The sequence below is a fragment of the Tasmannia lanceolata genome, unplaced genomic scaffold (genome assembly GCF_043159265.1).
Source record: "Tasmannia lanceolata isolate RefF3 unplaced genomic scaffold, GAP_Taslan_0.1 ptg000008l, whole genome shotgun sequence".
Classification (NCBI taxonomy): domain Eukaryota; kingdom Viridiplantae; phylum Streptophyta; class Magnoliopsida; order Canellales; family Winteraceae; genus Tasmannia; species Tasmannia lanceolata.
This window is the reverse complement of record NW_027518685.1, coordinates 24,205,120-24,221,553: the sequence shown is the minus strand read 5'-3', so window position 1 is coordinate 24,221,553 and position 16,434 is coordinate 24,205,120. Positions and strand designations below refer to the sequence as shown.

The following is a 16,434-nucleotide window of genomic DNA, read 5'->3' as shown; positions in this document are numbered from 1 at the left end:
AGGTGCCCATCATTATTCTTATTCTTTACCATCAAATTTTTGGCTGTGATTTGGCATTAATATATTTTTCCATCTCAATGATATCCATCTTTGTGGTTTATTTCTTATTAAATGGGTTGCTTTGATGCTTTTGACTGATTGGCTTTTATCATACCATTGAGAACTGCTACATGGTTTATTTTTCTATTGTTCAAACTGGTCGTCTGCTGTTCTTATATGTTACCATCTTATTATTTCAGGTGAGTGGTGTGTGGCTTCTATACAAATCTAATTCATTGGGCGAAGGTTTCCTTTTAGCAACACTTAAGGGTTTATCTGTTATTGATGATCGTGAGGGAACCAAGCAAGAATTTAGGCTTGCGATAGGACAACCTGAGAGTATTGGATATACTCCGCTTCATTATGCAGATGATAATAATAATCCTGTCTTTGATTCTGATGAAAGAAGTATTGCAGAAGTCCATGATTTGAAGCCAGTCCTTACGATGCTAATTCTTGATGCCAAATTTAGCGAGTCTTTAACTACTGTCTCTTTATGTGTTCAAAGGCCGCAATTGCTTGTTGCACTTGATTTCTTACTGGCTATTGCTGAGTTCTTTGTTCCAACGGTTCGTGGTATGTTGTCCAATGATGAGGATGACCACCCTCTACATATAGTTGATGCAACCATTCTTAATGAACCAATTTATTTTCAGCCCTTTACGGAATTCTCGCTCTCTCCTCAGAGACCTCTCATTGCTGATGATGAAAGATTCGACCATTTCATTTATGATGGGAAAGGCGGCAACCTATATTTACAGGATAGGCAGGGAATTAATCTCTCTTGTCCTAGCGCCGAGCCTATAATTTATGTTGGAAGTGGGAAAAGATTGCAATTTAAAAATGTTTTGATAAAGGTATTATACTCTCCCATAAATGGTGTTATACCATTTTCTCTTGGCCCTGAAGATAAATATTCTGACAATCTGGTTAAATACCATCTATATTCTAATTGGAAATGTCTTACTGCAGAATGGGGAATATTTGGATTCTTGTATTTTGCTTGGAGCTGATAGTAGCTATTCAGTTTCAGAAGATGATCATGTCTTTTTAGAGAGAGGGAATATAGGTCTTCAAAACTATTCAGAGGAAAAGACAGAGAGTGTGCCAGCTCCAAGCAGTGTCGCTGATAGGCCTACGGAGTTCATCATTGAGTTGCAGGTTCAGTATTATATATCCTCATGCGTTTAATAGAAATTGAGTTAGATATGTAGTTTCTTAAAGTGTTCCCCTCACTTGATTCCATGTATTAATGTATGGTACCTGAAAAGAAATTATGATGGTGAATAGGCACACGCACAAGTCAATGTATCCCACTTGCAAGTAAACAAATTCAAGTTTACCTTATAATTTTCCTTCTTAGACTGAATTGAAATACTGGTATTTTGTGCATTTTCAATGATAGCTCTGGATGAACCGATTAAAGGTGCCATTTTGCTTGGTTTGCCTATTCATGCTAAATATTATGCAAATCGAATCTCACTATTCATCCTCATTAAGCATGTCATATGCATGTGGACTTTTTTGTTTTATTTTTTTCAAAAGAATGTGCTGGTGCATGAAAGAAAACTAGAGATACAAGTCAGAGCCTGATTTCATCCATTATGTTGACTTTATCTAGACTTGTCTTCCATGCCTACATAATTCATCCATGCTTCTTCACTGCTCCTCAATTAGGCATTACTATTTACTTGGACCTACGAATAAATATTTAAGGCTGGACGCCCTCATCTTCTGTAAAAAATGCAGTTATCCGTAATGATGGTCACGGTCAACTTGTTTCTATGTTCAATAGGACTTTCTCGTGAATGTGATCGGAGACATGAGCAGGTCAGCAACACCAAGACCCTTGTTGTCTCGGTCACAGTTAACTTGTTTTTATTTTCAATAGGGACTTTAAAACCCTTGTCGTCCCTTTTATTTTTGCTGAAAATGATGCAAAAAGTGCATCGAACATCTTAATGTAGAAAAGAAGCCTTGAAACCAGGATCCTTAAAAATGATTGGAGTGCTTGAGACAACAAGTTATGATAAGGATAAGGTTGCAGGCTATTTCTTGGATACCGTTTATCCGTATCCTTATTTTGGATTTTTCCCTTTTCTTTTTGTTTGCATAATTGCGTCTTTATTCCTTTTATTTTCCTTATTATAGTTGAAGTTCATGGTCGATGAAAGAGAAAGAGAAGAAAGGATAATAAGATGAGGAGAAAAGGGACATGAAGTCGTTGTGTTTAATGACCTCTGATTTTTTATATTAATGGGAGAAGCAAAATTATTATAAGAATTTCGTTCGCTCAATCGTAAAACACACACACGTACATCAACAGTCTTATTGGTTGGAACTTCCCGTTATTCTTGTAGGAGTTTGATATCCTTATTCCCATCTTAGCATATCATTTTTTCCCTAGGGATCATGATTTTTTTTACTGGATGGAAGGGCATTTCATTAGTTCATATTTGTGGTGCACAATTTTGTGGAATGTAGGTAGTCGTTATGATCGATTTGATAGAAAAGTAGTGGGTATTTTGTTGTTTAGGATTCCATGGAACAAATGTGTTGGAAAAGTTGCAGACACATTTTGGTCGGATAAGTGGTGGTGAACCTCTGACCAACTCTTTTCCTAACCTTTATGCTCATGTCGACATCCTTGGGCCTCAATTGTGGAATATTCTGATGGTCCATGGGTTCAGATGATTATTGCTTTAGTATCATGTGGAGGCCTTTCCCTTAGGATATTTGACGAGTGTTTGTGTATTTCCTCATTGGTAAGTGGTAAGTACTATCTATTGCTTGAGAATAATGAGAATGAGTTGGTATGGTCTCTTGTGAATTTCCATTAGAGTCCCTCAGCCACTTGTATATGGAGTTTCTTCGGTATGATCAGTGTGTACCATGGTGTTGATGAGCTTTCATAAGTCAAATCATTATTGTGGGTAGACTTTAACGCTTTTTACGTCAAATAACATTAAGAGGGGGACAGAGTTTTCTCTAAGTCATGCCCCCCTGAGGTTTGGGTAAACTAAATTTTGATGGAAACAGCAAGCTCCTTAATCGCAATGCCACTTCAAGCTGTATGGCCTACATTTGGTGGGAGGGAGTGGGGGCTCTCCTACCTTAATTCTCATTTTATCCCGCCTTTTTCCAGTCCTTGTGATGAATGTGATGCGGTGGAGGCTGAACTTCAGGCTGTGTGAAATGGTATCAATTTAGACTCTCAGAATCTTGCTAAGAAGCTGCAGGTAGAAGGAGACTCTCAACATGATCCAAAGGCGTAGGAGGGAGAACCCCCTTCCTTGAAGATCTAGACTTCTGTTTAGAGAGATCTTTTCTTTACTGAGGTCTAACGAGTATTCTTTTCCCATTTTCAACAAGAAGGAAACACTTATGTTGATAGATTGGTAAATTTTTGTGTCATGTTAGAGTGTATGCAGAAGATGCCTAACTTGTATTTGGCTTCCTTTGGTTGATTTTTTTTCTTGGCTTGCTTCGACGGGCTGTGTTTTGTATTTCTCAAATGTTCAATAAAGGTATCTTTCATCTAGTACGATGGCTATCTATGTGATGTGTATTTTTTTTTCATGGTTTTTACTACTGTTGAGTTTTTATTATCACATATTCTTGTTGTTTAACAGTATCATATTCTTCTTCAGGCTATTGGCCCAGAACTTACATTTTATAACTCTTCAAAGGATGTTGGGGAATCAATGATGCTTTCTACGAAGCTTTTGCATGCTCAACTAGATGTATTTTGTAGGTAATTTTCTTGACATTGTCTTGCAGATGTAAGATCCATTATTGAGGCTATAACTTCTCTTATATTGCTTCTTCTCTATTAATCTTCACTTTTGCTATAGATTTTAGTTCGAAATTTGTAGTATTTTCTTGTACCATCGAAGGTGTTTTTTTTAATGTGCTATTTAAAATGCATTTTTTTTTCTATAATGTTGTCAAATATAAATAGTCATATTGTCATGTTACTCTAATAGTGAATCCATACATTTGCATACTAGTTATGACTTATGGGAAATGGTGGAACAAGTATGTCTTGTATTATGATAGAATTGGTCTCTCTCTCTCTCTCTATATATATATATATATATATATATATATATATATGAAAGAGTTCCTACACCCTAGTGGTAGATAAGTTATCTACACCCTAGGCTTAAAATACAGTGGAGGCCACATTGTTTGGGTGATCCAAAGCATTCATTTGATGGCCCCCGCATAGACAGGATGTGCCCAAAAAATAACTTCCATAAGATCATCCCAACCCTACGATTTGTGGAGGTAAAAATGGACGTTTATAAACCTTCACAAGTCTGTCCATTTGCCTCCATAGTTCGAAGGGTTGGGATGATCCTATGGAGCTGATTTTTTGGGCATACCCTATCTATGCGAGGGCCCATCAAATGAATGTTTTGGATCACCCAAACAATGTGGCCCCCGCTGTATTTTAAGCTAGGGTGTAGACAACTTATCTACACTAGGTGTAGGAACTCTTATCTCATATGTATAAAAGAGTTCTCTACACACTAGCTTAAAATACAGTGGGGGCCCACATATATATGTTAAGTTGTTAACTAACCAACTTCTCCAAAAGCTTAAGTTGTTGCAGAAAGGCGTTATTTGTCTTTTATACTTTAACACTCTCCCACACGTGTGGCCCACTTGGCAAACACGTGGCACATGTGGTCCTACTTTGGGCCGACCATTGCATGTGGATTTTTGCTATCCAGGAGGTTTGAACTCGAGACCTTTGGCTCTGATACCATGTTAACTAACCAACTTCTCCAAAAGCTTAAGCTGTTGGAGAAAGGCGTTATTTGTCTTTTATACTTTAACAATATATATATATATATATATATATATATATATATATATATATATATATAATCATAATGTACTAAGGATTAAGAGAATAAATAAATTAAGATGAGCGAAGAAGAAGGGAAGAGGGAAAAGGAAACATAAAGGAGAAAGTGAGAGAAGTTGTGAGATTGAGAATTGTGCAAGCAAGCTCACGATTTCTCTCTTGTCCTTTGTTAAAAAAAGCTAATTAATATTGCAATAGTACCACTCATAGAAAAGAAGGAAAAGAGAAGAGGGAAGAAAAAAAGAAGATGAAGGAGAAAGGGAGAAAAATAGTGATATTGAGAACTGCGCAAGCAACCTCAGATCTTTACTGATCCTTTATTAAGAAAAAAAGTAATTAATATTCAATAGTGCCACAACCTCTCTCATATTCACCCCATGTCAAGCTTGGAACAAATCTTTCGAAACTGTTCATGACCAAGAGCTTTAGTGAAGATTGTATGCAAGTTGATCTTTTGAATTCACTGATGAGTATATGTATGTTTACCTAAAACTTTTTTCCAAATAAAGTGAGTCTACTTTGATATGTTCAGTCCTCTCATGGATCACTAAATTACTAGCTATACGAGTACATGTCTAAGAGCTTTAGTAAATCTGTATGCAAGTTGTTCTTTGGACTTCACAGACGAGATTATATAAGCATACCCGAAACTTTTTTCCAAGTAAAAAGACAGTCTACTTTGATATGTCCAGTCTACTTTGGAACAAAGTATCTTCATTGGTTCCTCAATCTTAAATCCTATCTCAAGAATTAGTGTCTTCAGTGGCATAAACTCACAGATAGTATATTGCTCTTTATGCTTTCTCTACTCTGGAGCTGGAAATAAACACTCTAATTTTCGCTTCTTCAAGTCACCAAATTCCTTCAAACAAAGGTACAATATCCGACAAAAGATTGTCTATCAAAAGGCCGCCCAATCAGTATCAAAGGAACTCAATATTCAAGTGATTGTTGGGCTTAAAATAATGCCTTTAGCTGGAGGCCTGGAGCACCTTTGAGATGTTGTAAGATGCGATGAACTTCTAGCGAGGAACGCCAAGTGAGTGCAGAAACTTACTATCCATACTGCAAAAGGAATATTTGGACGTGTATCAGTGTTTAAAAACACGGATGCGGGTCAAAATGCGGCCAAGAAAAATCCTTGTCGACTCGGTGTGGACGCGGCCAAGAATGCGGTTGATGCAGCTAAGTACTCGGTTGACGCGGTCATAACTTGGGAGAATCAAAGGATTTTTTATTGACTCTATGGGGCAAAATGCAGAACGTGGTGGCAAAATGTGGAACACAGCCAAGGGAAAGCGAGTCGACTCGGGGGAATCCACGATGACACGGGGGAGTTTTAAAGCTATGCATGTAATAATAAGTTTCCCAACAAGACGCATGTACCTGCTAGTGTTCTCAATGTCTCTCTGATCCTTCAACAATTTGATATTTGAATCCAATGCCTAGTACCCAACAAAACAGCCTCTGACAAGTGACAATGTATCTGTCACACACTTTCTTCTGTTATAAACTAATACCAAATTTAGATCAAGCTACTGTAATCCCAAGAAAATATGGTTTCTAACCAATGTGCTTTGTCTGGAAGTGTTGCAACAAATATTTCTTCAACACGTTGATACCTCCCTCATTATTGCCTCCAATAACACAATCAACAAAAACTGCCAAACCTACTATACTTGTAGATCTTTCTAGGCAAACGCAGCATGATGCATCATGATCTTCATGGCCTCTGCAAAACTTATATGAAATAACGATAATGCTAAGCTTCTTAAACCAAGTATGAGGGGGCTATTATAAGCTATGACACGGGTAATTCGTCCATTCAAAAGAATCCGTGTAACATGGGATAGAGTTAATTAAATAACATCTAGTCAATACAACATCCCTCAATAGCACTGATGTAGATGTATATTAAACAATAATGTATGAGTGACTTCAATGATATCACAATGTTTATGTTTTGCCACACGATTTTGTTGAGTATGAGCACAAGCGGTTTTTTGAAGATTACCATGATTACCAAGATAACTTTGAAATTCTTGTGACAAATGCTCCTTAGCATTACCATCAATTCTGCATCGCAGCAACACCCTGTTGATCTTCCAATGGGATTCCATCTACCATTTGTCTTGAATCCATCCAAAATTCCATGGAGGATGCTATGCTTGTGGAAGGTCCCCCAACGCCTCTCTCTCCCACCCACCAAAAAAGAAGAAGAAAAAGATTACAAATGACCCTTACTTTCTTAAAAAAAACAAGGGCAGCACTGCGGCAACATCACGATGATTTTACAAGAAGCTAAGAAAGGAAACCAAGATGGAATCTCTGTTTATAAAAGATCGTGCTTACAAGAGGTATCAAGCATATAATCTTCTTCCTAAGAGTTAAGAGCCTAGAGAAGAGGGGGGGTTCTTTTACTTGCCTTCTTTTAGGAACTCGAAACGAGAGGACCAAAACAAACTCGTAGCTAAGTGAAGTCCGGCCGGCCGGGCATTCTAAAAGAAAGAGTCAAAATACTTTTTTTTATTAGTTAAGTAAAGTAAAGCACCACTTGGCTCAAATAGAACTGGAGATCCATTTTGGTGTAAATCTTAAAATTTCGTTATAAATTTCGGTTTCGGTCCCGGCCGAAATCCAAAATTTTGGTGGAAAATTCGGTATTTTGGCCGAAATTTAAAACGTAGAGCACATCCAATGATTTCTAGGCTTCTGTTGTGGCATGAACTAGCACATTTCTTTAACTTTTTTTGCAACCACTGATTGCTTTGTTCAGTTTGCTACTCCTATCGTTATTGATTTGGCTAATTTATTTACATTGTAAGTAGTAAACTTATTCTTTCTTGGGGCATTTCAATTAGCTTAGGAATAAGCATAATGAAGTTCCACTTTTGGTTTTTGAGTTTATTGAAACTCTTGAATGATTATCGTGTATATCATACCCATGTCTGTATCATAGAAATACACTGTGATTGAAGTAGACAAGAAAACCCAAAATACTCCTAGAATACATTGCACTCACCTAGTTTCTATGTCAATATTTTGTGACTGTTGTCTTTGAAGAAGTTGGATAGTAGCATTGGTTATTAATATTTTTCTGTACCTAATCAATGGGCTACATAAGTTAATTCAGGGAGTACTTTGCATATCTTTGTTTGAGTAAAAAATTGAAGAACAAATTATTGATAAATAATAACTTGCTTTTTATCATTTAAAAAATAATAATAATAACTTCCTTTTATGGTGGTTGCAGGCTTGTTTTGAAGGGAGATACGATTGAAATGGGTGCTAATGCACTTGGGTTAACAGTTGAAAGTAATGGTGTAAAGGTTTTAGAGCCTTTCGACACCTGTGTAAAATTTTCAAACGCACATGGGAAAACCAATATCCTCATAGCTGTTTCAGATGTATTTATGAATTTCTCCTTCAGTATCCTGAGACTCTTCTTAGCAGTTGAGGAAGACATTTTGACATTTCTAAGAATGACGTCCAAGAAATCCACAGTTGTCTGCTCTCAGTTTGACAATGTTGGAACAATTCAGTGTATGTCACCAGTTGGTATCATTTTTTCTTTAGTGATTTTTCTTCGTTTTTTTTTTCAATTATTTCTTCTTTAATGATGGCAATGAATCACGCATATAATTCTAAGCAGTTCTTTCAGCATGCAATAGGTGATTTCTTTTTCTTTTTTTTTTTTTTTTACTTTTTAACTAAATATTTTGCCCCTGTAGACCAAGAAAACAGCCAAACATGCGCCTTTTGGAGACCACGTGCACCACCTGGCTTTGCTGTGCTCGGGGATTGCTTCACACCACTGTCAGTCGAAATTCTTCTGCGATCACTGTTTTGTCACATTTTATGAAATTCTTATTGTTACCATTCAAAAACAAAAAAAAAATGAAATTCTTATTGTTCAAAAAAAATTGCTTGGTCTTGCTTTCTAATATAGGAACGAACCACCTACAAAAGGAGTTCTTGCTGTAAATACCAGCTTTGCCAGAGTCAAAAGACCAGTATCATTCAAGCTAATTTGGCCACCTTCAGTATCTTGCGACTCCCAAGGGACTGATAGTGGCATTCGTGAATTTGTAAGGACTGTACCAAACACTGCTGATAGCGAAAAACAAAGCAGCTGCTCCATTTGGTTCCCTATAGCACCTCAAGGTTATGTTGCACTGGGCTGTGTGGTTTCTGCAGGAAGAACACAACCGCCACTGTCCTCCGCTCTGTGCATATTGGCTTCTTTAGTTTCTCCTTGTGCCTTGAAGGATTGCATTACTCTCAGTTTTCCTGAATTGTATGTTCATTGTCTTTAGTTTCCAATACTTCATTCTCAGTTAACTTGTACGTTCAGCTGAAAGTTCATATGTGTTTGCACCCATGGATTTAAATTTCGGTTTCGGTTTCGGTAGGCCGAAATCCGGAACAAAAAAAAAGAATTAATTAATTATTTCCAAATTTCGGCTGATATTTCGGAAAAATGCTGCAATTTTGGTAAAAAGATCAAATTCTCAATATTTCGGCTGAAATTGCCGAAATTTGTGAGGAAACCAAAATTTTGGGTTTGGTTGATTTCGGTTTTGGACCCAACCGAAATCCGAAATTCCGAAATTTTGGCCGAAATTTGGGAGAAAACCAAAATTTCGGGTTTGGTTGATTTTGGTTCGGTCCCAACCGAAATCCAAATTTTTTGCTGAAATTTCGGTATTTCGGCCAAAATTTAAAACCATGTTTGCACCTGATGTATGCTTTCTTGTTCTCATATGTAGATATGCTTCGAGTTTGGCATTCTGGCGTGTGGATAATTCTGTAGGATCGTTTTTGCCAGCAGATCCTATTAATATATGCTTAGATGGTAAAGCGTATGACTTGCGTCATATGTTTTTTGGGTACTCAGGAGAGTCTTCTGGAGCATCTAAGAGTGCAATTATCGGAGATATTCCCTCAGACCATGGTCACACTCTTCGAATGGAAAATTCTGCTGTTGTTACATCTGGCCGACAGTTTGAAGCTGTAGCTAGTTTTCGGTTGGTATGGTGGAATCACGGGACAAGCTCCAGGAAAAAACTGTCCATCTGGCGTCCAATAGTCCCACATGGGATGGTTTATCTTGGTGATATTGCTGTTCAAGGGTACATTACATAATATCACAATTTGTAGGTTTCTCGCAGTTTTATGATCCGTCTCAAACCCATACTGACTTTTAGATTGGTATTGGGAATGCAGGTATGAACCTCCAAACAACTCAGTTGTTCTTCATGAGAGTGGAGATGAAACCCTTTTGAAAGTCCCCGTAGATTTTCAACTTGTCGGAGGAATCAAGAAACAGAAAGGAATTGAAAATATTTCTTTCTGGTTACCTCTAGCTCCTCCGGGATTTGTTTCCTTAGGATGTGTTGCATGTAAGGGCACACTGAAGGCCGCTGACTTTGGTGCATTAAGATGCATACGGGGTGATAAGGTCATTGGTGATCAATTTCCCGAAGAAAGTATATGGGATACATCTGATGTCAGCCCTACAACAGAGCCATTTAGCATATGGGCAGTTGGTAATGAGGCGGGTACATTTCTTGTCCGCAGTGGGTTCAGAAAGCCTCCAAAAAGATTTGCTTTAAAGCTCGCAGACTCGAATTCATCCAGCGGCTCAGATGATACTGTCATTAATGCAGAAATTAAAACATTCTCTGCGGCAATTTTTGATGACTATGGAGGCTTGGTGAGGACTCTGAATTAGCATGAATATTATTAACTAAATGATACTACTGTACCCCACTCATCAGTCTGAAGACTTAGACCTAGATGTCGTGGTTGATGTATAGAAAGTGTGAAATTTACATTTTTGTTACAACTCCAATAACTATTAAACTGGATTCTTACAGATGGTTCCATTGCTTAACATCTCTTTAAGTGGCATTGGATTTAGTTTACATGGGAGACCCGACTACTTGAATTCGTCTGTGAACTTCTCTCTAGCTGCAAGATCATATAATGATAAGTGTGATTCTTGGGAGCCCCTTGTTGAGCCAGTGGATGGATTCGTGAGGTGAATTTTTTAACTATGTATTTAGTTATTCCAGCTGTTTATTTTTTTAGGAGTTGTTCCTAAATCTGTTATTTGTTCTGGGTTCTTTATAGGATTGCGTACAATTCTTTGCTTTTATTTGTCTTAGAACCAAGAGAAAGACAATTATCTTTGAATACAAGTGTAGTTCTATCGGTATTATGAACCATAATAGCCATGCTAGATTATTTTATACAGGACACTGGTGTAAACTGTCTGGCATAGTGCACATATCTGGGAAGGCTGTGTTTTCATGTTTATCCATTAATATCAATAAGGAAAATGTTTATCCATTAATATCAGTTAGTGCACATATTTGGTTAAACTTATCAAAAATCATTTGCAGATACCTGTACAATCTGAATGCACCGGGAGCTGCATCCCAGCTACGTGTGATCTCTACGAGGGAACTGAATTTGAATATTTCGGTTTCTAATGCAAACATGCTTTTTCAAGCCTATGCAAGCTGGAACAATCTCAGCCATGCCCAAGATTCCTATAAAAAAAAAGTGAGTTCTGCTCATTAATCTCTTTAGATATTTAATATTGGGAAATTATAACACCCCCCCCCCCCCTCCCCCCTTTAATGGTTTCTGTGAGAATGGTTCACTGCTTGAGGATAAATTCACCTCCTTTAATGTTTTTCTTTGCCTTTAAAACTTAACGAATAATGTTAGGAGAGGGGGGGGGGGGGGGGGTGGGTGGGGTGTGATTTTATCCGTCAGAGGGGGGGATATCATTTCCCTTAACATTTTAATTTATCATTAACTGTAGGATCTGTGATGTTCTTTCGCAATTGATCTACAATGTCAATTAGTTTAAAAACTATTTACTCGTCCATTTCACTGCATTAAACAGGAAACTACTTCACCAACTTATGATGGAAAATCAATCATTGACGTCCACCACAGGAAAAATTATTACATTATCCCACTAAACAGGCTTGGCTGCGAAATATTTATACGAGCTACTGAAATTAGGGGACTCTCAAACATTATTAGGATGCCATCTGGAGATATTAAGCCCGTAAAGGTTCCGGTGTCCAAGAATATGTTGGATGCTCACTTGGAAGGCAAATTAAGGATCTTTCGGACGAATGTGACAGTGGTTATTTCAGATGCTGAGGTTCATTTTCTCTCTTCAGATTAAGAAATTATTTCAGTTGTTGTTTTTATTTTTCCTGTGCAAACCATGCTCATGATAATCAGGGAATGCTTTATAGAATTGATCTCAACAAAGAACCATACTGTTCAATTAGGAGTTAACACCAACTAGTGAAGCTGGGTTCCTTTCTGCTGATCACTAGAAAGGTTACGGCTTTTTTTTTAATGGGCACGATATATGTTGACAATTAGCAGTTTATAAAAACTTAAGAGCAATAGGAAGACGCTGTTAAAAGAAGGCCAATAGGAAGTATCCTAAATGATGATTCAGAAATGATAAAGCCACTTCATTTTTGGAAAAATAATGTAACTAGTAAAAGCAAATTTTCTAGAGGGAAGAGAGTATTATCTTTATCAATGGTGTTGATCATCCTATTCAAAATGTTTTGCTGATAGTTTTCTCTATTCTGTATTTTTCATTCCTTCAGGTTATGTTGCTTTCGGATATGACTTTTCTCATGTTTAAAAAGTTTTAGGAGGGACTTGAACTTGCTAACCAAAGCATTGTGGAAAACAGTAAAACCAATATTGGTTTATTGATTTTTCAAAATAGCATGTTCTCTCTGCCATTGGCCCAAATTGCTTGACATTAGATACGGCTTTATACTTTGTGTTTGCCATTGTGAATTGTTACAGCATTTTGTGTTGCTTGTACCTGTTTTTTTTATTTGTGTTCTGCTGCGTAGGAAATATAAAAGTTGCTCCAATTCAAGTTTTATGAATAATGAGATGGGAACCAACCAATCCCTGATTAACCCAGAGATTCTACTGAGCTTGTGTTATACGTTGATGGTGGTCCAGACTGTTGATTTGATTGTGGTGGGCCACTACTAGTCCGCTCCATCCCCAGATCCCCACTGTCCTATCTTGGACTGAGATCTTAATGATTTATCTGGCCTTGGTGAAAAAAGTGTGTTTCTCATAAAAAAATAAATTGAAGTGTTGTTTTTTTGGGGCCTTGATTCAAGCATATGGGGAGCCCCATTCAGCTCTGGACCAGGGCCACTGTATCCACTGATGATGGCCCACCAGATCAACAGTCCCAATCACCAAATACTTGTCCTACATGGGGTGGGCCACTTGGTCCCAGTTAGTCAGCAACTAGTCGGTCTTCTAGCAGAGATAAGATTTTATTTTATGTAATGATCTTGGTAGGAAAAAGTGCTAAACTTTATCTTTCTGTCAAGATAGCATTCTTAGTATAACAGATTTTTGTCTTCACTAGTCCAGCTAGAGCAAACTTATGGTACTTTTCTGTTGTACTAGTTGTTTTCTTTTTTTGGATCAACCAGTATCCACTTTTAATGTTTGCCAAATTTTATCCCATCTTGATAATTCTGAGAATGGTGTTACTTTTTCAATTAAAAGCCTATATTTTTTTACTAATGCAGTTACCTAGTGTTGAAGGACTAATTACTCCCCAATACACGTTGGAGATCCGCCTTTCCCCAAATCAATGCATTCCTAGCGAGTCAATTCTTCTGCAACAAAGTGCACGCACACGTGGTGTCATCTCTGAGCATTCCTTACCATCTGGGCATGCCTCAATCAACTGGAGTGAAACATTTTTCTTTAAAGTTGATTCTCCGGTATGTATGGAATTTAGCTTTAAACGTCGGGCTTGTAAGATCTATCTCATAGCTCTACTGTATTTTTTAAAAGAACGTTATATTGGGATGGATTTACAGATTAAATGTAAAGTATCAACTTGTTGAGGAAGTATCTCCCCCTCCCCCCGCCCCCCCATCCCAAAAACAAAGATGATGAAAATATGCCCTTCCCATTTCATATGCACTATCTTTGTACACTATTATGCTGCAGTAGATCTAATTCATCCATTATCTCTAAACACAAACCAAGCATTGTAATCATACAACCTATTTCGTTTATATTTCACGATTTAAATTTTTGATTCAGTATAGCAAGTGTTTCATTCTGCACATGAACCTATGAGTTATCTGCATTGCTTGTACAAAACCAATCACATCAATAGCATCTTTAAACTTCTTAAACCATTCTTGAGATGCCTAGTTGAGTCTGTATATTTCCTTCTCCAAAAGAAAAATGCTGTCATGTCATCAATACCTAACAATCGCTACAAGAAACTTCTTTCATAAAATCAAAAGTGAAAAATCATAGATCAATGTTCAACCAGCTGGTTCGCTGTAAAGTCAAAAGCATATCCCATATGGCTCTTAGTTTACAATCCCCTCTCTCTCAGCAGCAATCGTGGACCTTCATTGGCTCTTGTAAACATTTCTATCACGAAGAGCAAGTATCAGTGTTTGAAAGTCTCAGAGCATGGGGGTGGGGAACTTCCAAGATGAGCCGCTTCCTAGAATTGCCATATAACTAATCAGAAATATCGTTGTAATGATCTTCTCGTGAAGTCAAAATCTTTGGATATGTTAATTATTATTTTTTGGATTTATGTCGGAAAAAAGTGAAAAATAATTTTTTATAAAAATTATAAAATATTGAATACATAAATAAATATAAAACATAAGAAAAAGGAATTTATTAAAAATAAATATAAACACAATCATTCTTCTTCCTTTTCTTTTGCATGTCATGCAAAAGAAATAAAAAAACGAGGAGAAGAACAGAAGAAAAAAACACGCCAACTTTCTTCTTCTTTCTCTGTAGCCCAGCAAAAAATGGAAAAGGGAGAGGAAAGAAGAGGGAAAAAAAATGAAAAAAGGCTCACCTTCGTCTTCTGCAGATCGAGCAGAAAAATATGAAAAAGGAAGAAAAATAAAATAAAAATGACAAAAAAATGAATGCATCTTTCTTAATTAAAATCAATGTATTGATAATTAGTTGCCGCGATTTTTAGAATTGAAATTATTCAACAACCTTTGATGCAGTCACTAAGGCTACATCTGTAATTACAATATTTAAGATTGTCTGATCTATAGTTTTAAATTTTCACCAAAACCAACACAAAATGACCAAAATGTCTTCGTTCCTACCCCTACTGAAACACATACCGAAATCAAAACGCATAGCGAAACCAAAACCATGAATGTAGTGTCTTACGTAATTATATTCTGTGTGTGTGTGTGTACATAATTTTTTTTTTTTTTGATGTGGTGTGGTATGTACTGTGTGACAGTGCATGCCACTAGGTGTTTGGTGTTCTTAAACTATTATGGTTTTTTTTTTTTTGCTTATTTGATGGTTTTTGAGTTTGTATTCGGGCTTTATGATGGCACTTCTTGAAGCTTCATCTTAAATGTCCATCATTTGCATATGTTTCCATATGTTTTTGTACTTTTACAGGATTTCCACCGAAATTTTCATTCGAAACCGACATGTTTCATTTTCCATCAGGACCAAAACACATACAGAAACCGAAACTCAAAACATTGGTCTAACCTATACTTGTAATGACCTAAATAGTACTATGTAGAAAGACAATGGGCTTTCAACATAAAAATACTTGATAGGAATGCTTTATGCAATGACTGTAAAGATCATCTAACACAATGTCTACAAGTCTCAATTCTAATTACTAACCTGCATTGTTGTCAGTTTAGACTATTCTCTCCCAAAAGCTTCAGATTTTTCTTGTGCATTTGATCAGTATGGTCGGACTGTTTCATGTTGTTTAGTGGATGGTTTGTTGATTTTATATCATCCCTACTCCTCACAATAACTATGCTGCACCTTCTCATGGCTCTGACATATCATTTCAATCTCTCTAGGATTATTACATGGTGGAGTTGACTGTGACTGACAGGGGAAAAGGTATTTTTTTGTCAGCTTTTTCTTTCTTTATGGTTATGAGTAAATTGCTGGACATTGTTATCATTTTGAATAACCTTGTTTTCTGAAAGTTATATATGGATCCACGATTCACAGAGTTTACTTTGGCAGGTGAACCTATAGGATTCTATTCAGCTCCTTTGCAGCAGATAGCAAGCAAGCTCCATCCAAGTTCAAATTCATCTGATTCTAATCATAAATTGAGTTGGATAGAACTTTTGTCAGCAAAACCAGTGGTGAATCCCTATTTCATCTTTTGTCTATTTATTCAAGATGAAAGTGCAAAGCTACCAATTACTCCAAAAGCATAAGCTGTTGGAGAAGGAATTAATTAAATCTTTTATACTTTAACACTCCCCCTCATTTGTGGCCTCACTATTTTAGGGTTGGCCTACACGCGACACGTGTGGCCCCTCTTTTGGGTCTGGCCATTGCATGTGGATATTTACTATCAATCAAGGAGGTTTGAACCGAGGACCTTTGCTCTGATACCATGTGAAACTACCAATTACTCCAAAAGCTTAAGC

The 16,434-nt window shown here is 36.9% G+C and overlaps 1 protein-coding gene across 1 annotated transcript in view; it reads left to right on the top strand.

Annotated features, from left to right (window-relative positions):
* Positions 1–16,434, top strand: part of LOC143884917 (pleckstrin homology (PH) domain-containing protein) — a 113,423-nt gene that overhangs the window by 57,823 nt on the left and 39,166 nt on the right. Inside the window, exons 32-45 of the mRNA XM_077388775.1 lie at positions 240–896; positions 1,012–1,200; positions 3,690–3,793; positions 8,169–8,458; positions 8,647–8,731; positions 8,865–9,212; positions 9,685–10,047; positions 10,142–10,631; positions 10,795–10,958; positions 11,323–11,485; positions 11,835–12,101; positions 13,531–13,728; positions 15,847–15,889; positions 16,019–16,143. Coding sequence (XP_077244890.1) covers positions 240–896; positions 1,012–1,200; positions 3,690–3,793; positions 8,169–8,458; positions 8,647–8,731; positions 8,865–9,212; positions 9,685–10,047; positions 10,142–10,631; positions 10,795–10,958; positions 11,323–11,485; positions 11,835–12,101; positions 13,531–13,728; positions 15,847–15,889; positions 16,019–16,143 — 3,486 coding nt within the window. The remainder of the gene's footprint in view (positions 1–239; positions 897–1,011; positions 1,201–3,689; positions 3,794–8,168; positions 8,459–8,646; positions 8,732–8,864; positions 9,213–9,684; positions 10,048–10,141; positions 10,632–10,794; positions 10,959–11,322; positions 11,486–11,834; positions 12,102–13,530; positions 13,729–15,846; positions 15,890–16,018; positions 16,144–16,434) is intronic.